The 3838-nt window shown below is 48.4% G+C and overlaps 1 protein-coding gene across 1 annotated transcript; it reads left to right on the top strand.

Annotated features, from left to right (window-relative positions):
• The first annotated feature begins 665 nt into the window (after window positions 1-665).
• Window positions 666-3434, top strand: LOC108780113 (uncharacterized). Its single transcript, XM_018547706.1, has 2 exons — window positions 666-1753; window positions 1823-3434. The coding sequence occupies exons 1-2, from the start codon at window positions 666-668 to the stop codon at window positions 3432-3434; spliced, it is 2700 nt and encodes an 899-aa protein (XP_018403208.1).
• The last annotated feature ends 404 nt before the right edge of the window (window positions 3435-3838 follow it).

The raw sequence follows: 3838 nt of genomic DNA, 5'->3' as shown, positions 1-3838 counted from the left end.
AGTGAGTCTTCCGACGAAGATGAAGACGAAGATAGAATAAAAAACCTGTCATATACCGAGGTAAATGAGTGGATGTTTAATTACAAAGAATATAATAGAAATTTTCTGTATCAAATTCTTGAAGTGAATTCGGTTCTCAATAATCCGCAGAGAAAAGACGATAGTGCGTGTACATCGCCGGTGAATATAATTCGCGATCGAGAGATAGACGGTGAGCGCGTCGTGAAAAAAACATACATTGAAGGATTCCCAGCTTACGGATGGTCATTGCGCGCGCGACGAGAAGCGTACACGCGATTACGAGACGAGTGTATGATTCGTGAAACTGGAAATGTCAATGCATCAAAAATTGATTTTTCAGGGTATATCGCGAATACACTTCAATACTGCAAGCGCGTTACGATGTACACGTATAGTCGTAAAAGTGCCGAAGTGGTGATGCTAAAATGTAAAAATTTACGGTTTCGCAATCAAGAAAAGAATCCTGCTATAAAGAAACTATTTCGTGACGGATGTGTTAAGGACTACTGTGGATGTCGAAAGTGTATATCCTTCTTCTACAGTAAAAAGGTGGTCGGACTCTATGACATTGTAAACATGCAGAGATGTTGCGAAACGTGTGAACAAATTGCGTGCAAGTGCGCAGAATAAAAGTTTTCTAAAAAATGGAAAACCACGAGCGAGTGGAACGCGAACTGTTGGAGCAGTGCGGCCGCGTCACTACCCTGGCGGAGTGTTTCGTGTGGATGCAACGATGCGACGAGTGCGTCGTGAGCTTGGAGGAGCTCTGCCGCACCAAGCGTCCGCGTCTTGCCGTCGGGCACAGACAATCCGCGGTGGCGAGGATCGCGCGACTCGCGGGTGCGAGGACGCAGTTGGAACGACGGTTCGTGCACGTGGGTGGTGGCGGTGGTGATCGCGATAGATCTCTAGCGTGGCGCGAGATCGACGCCGCGTTCGAGAGGCGCGTTCTGACCGGTGCGGTGATAAACTTTGAACACATAGAACCGCGACAGTTTTTGGAAGACGCCGGTAGTGTGGTGCTCGAGCGAGTGCGAGGCGCTATAGAGAGACACGGTAGCGTGAAAGTGAACACCGCGTTCAACGGTGAGTTCATTGCGGGCGATAAACGCACCGTTATGAGTATAAACAGTAAAAACTGCGAACTGTATCCAGCGTCGAATGTGCGCGAGTGGTACGTGTCGCGCGTTATCGAGCCTACGTTGGCGTCGCTCGAAGAGCACCAGGAGCGCGACAGCGGGTGGGCGCTCTCGCGAATCCTGAACTTGACGGTGAACGTGAACAAACTTAATCCTATGCACGCGGGATGCTACGTCGAATTGCCGAAGAAAATTAAAGACAAGCACGCGCTGGTTAACGTAAGTTCGAAGGACGATGCATGCTTCGCGTGGTCGGTAGTAGCCGCTCTGTACCCCGCAGAAAATCATGTGTATCGGGCATCGTTGTATCCGCATTACTCTACAGTGCTCAACTTCACGGATATCGAATTTCCAGTGAAATTAAAAGACATTTCGAAATTCGAACGCTCGAACAATGTGTCGGTCAACGTCTACGGTATCGAGGACGGGGACATCCTACCTCTTCGGCTCACCGACGACAAGAAAGAGAGGCACGTCAATCTCCTGTACGTGCAAGACGGCGACACGGAACATTTCGTGACGATCAAGCATCTTTCCCGACTCGTAGGATCGCAACTCTCCAAAAAGAAGACTAAGAAATTCTTTTGTGATCGGTAAGTATAATAAATAAAAAATTAAATATTAAGAAAAAATTTTTTTACTAATGTATTTTTTTTTTTCAGTTGCCTCCATTATTTTTCCTCCAACGAAAAATTGGAGATCCACAGCGAGGACTGCGGTAAATTAAACAAGTGCGCTATCCGCCTACCTAGCGAGGAGAAAAAGTGGTTGGAGTTCCACAACTACGGTATGAAGGAGCGGGCGCCGTTTGTAGTATACGCCGACCTGGAGTGCGTCTTGCGAAAGACGGAAGACGCCGCAACATCGACATCGTCGTACGCGTACCAGCAGCACGAGGTATTTAGTATAGGGTACTACGTGCGGTGCTCGTACGACGACACGTTATCAGCGTATCGATGTCAGCGCGATAACGACTGCGTCAGCTGGTTCGCGCGCCAGCTCGAGGATTTGGCGCACCGCGTGAAAAATATAATAACGACCAACCGGCCTATGGATTTCACGCGAGACGACTGGCAGAAATTCAACAGTGCGACGCACTGTCATATCTGTGAGAAACCGTTCGCGCCGGGTGATGAGCGGGCACGCGACCATTGTCACCTCACCGGGCGATACCGCGGCCCAGCGCATAAGGGCTGCAACGTGAATTATAAGGACTCTCTGTACATTCCGGTTGTATTCCACAACCTATCGGGATACGACGCGCACTTCGTTATAAAAGAAATCGCTACAAAATTCAAGGGGAAAGTAGATCTACTTCCTCTGACTAAAGAAAAATACATTTCGTTCACTAAACACGTTAAAGACACTAGTGACGAAGATTCGCGAAATTGCGTTAAATTAAGATTTATCGATTCTTATAAATTTTTGAGTTCGAGTCTAGATAAATTAGCGTCTTATCTCGAGAAGGATAAGTTAAAAATTGTGAGATCCGAATTTTCGAGTCTGTCGGACGAAGATTTCAATCTGCTTACTCGTAAAGGAGTATTTCCTTACAAGTACGTAGATTGCGTCGAAAAACTGAACGATACACGCTTACCGCCGCGCGAATCGTTTCACAGCTCGCTGACGGGTGATACGGTGTCCGAGAGCGATTACGCGCACGCCGCGAACGTATGGAAGCGGTTCTCCGTGCGAACGCTCGGCGAGTACAGCGATCTGTACTTGAAAACCGACGTATTGTTATTGACCGACGTTTTCGAAAATTTTCGCGAAAGTTGCGTCGCGAGTTACGGTCTCGATCCCGCGCATTACTACACATTGCCAGGTTTCACGTGGGACGCTATGCTGAAACACACGCGCGTGAAATTCGAGTTGCTCACCGATATAGATATGGTGATGTTTATCGAGCGCGGTATACGCGGTGGCCTTAGCCAATGTTCCGGCAGATACGCAAAGGCCAATAACAAGTACATGCGTTCGTACAACTCGTCGAAACCGTCGTCGTACCTGATGTACTACGACGTTAACAATCTATACGGATGGGCGATGTGTCAGCCGCTGCCCTACGCGGATTTTCGATCAGCCGAAGACGCCGCGAACTTCGACGCGAACGCGATCGCTCCGGATTCGCCCACCGGGTACATACTCGAGGTAGATCTCGAGTATCCGCAACATTTTCACGACGCGCACGCTGACTTACCGTTCTGCCCGACGCGCGATAAGCCGCCCGACAAGCGCGAGAATAAACTGCTCGCGACTCTGTACTATAAATAGCGTTACGTCATTCATTACCGAACTTATTATCCGTAACCTTCAGCAATGCATACATCACGGCCTTCGCGTAACGAAGATCCATCACGTGTTACAATTCGCTCAATCAGCCTGGCTCCGTAATTACATCGAATTGAACACGCAATTCAGAACGCGCGCGAAAAACGATTTTGAAAAAAATTTGTATAAATTAATGAACAACGCGGTATTCGGCAAAACGATGGAGAACGTGCGCGATCGCGTCGACGTGAAATTAGTCACTACATGGGACGGGCGGTACGGCGCGGAGGCATTGATCGCGAAACCGAATTTCCACAGCAGCGTCTTTGCGGAAAACTTAATCGCTGTTGAATTGCGTAAACTTGAGGTGAAATTCGACAAGCCGATTTACGTAGGTATGTGTATAC

Source organism: Cyphomyrmex costatus, unplaced genomic scaffold (assembly GCF_001594065.2).
Source record: "Cyphomyrmex costatus isolate MS0001 unplaced genomic scaffold, Ccosl1.0 scaffold680, whole genome shotgun sequence".
Taxonomy (NCBI): Eukaryota; Metazoa; Arthropoda; class Insecta; order Hymenoptera; family Formicidae; genus Cyphomyrmex; species Cyphomyrmex costatus.
This window is presented reverse-complemented; position numbering and strand designations above follow the sequence as displayed.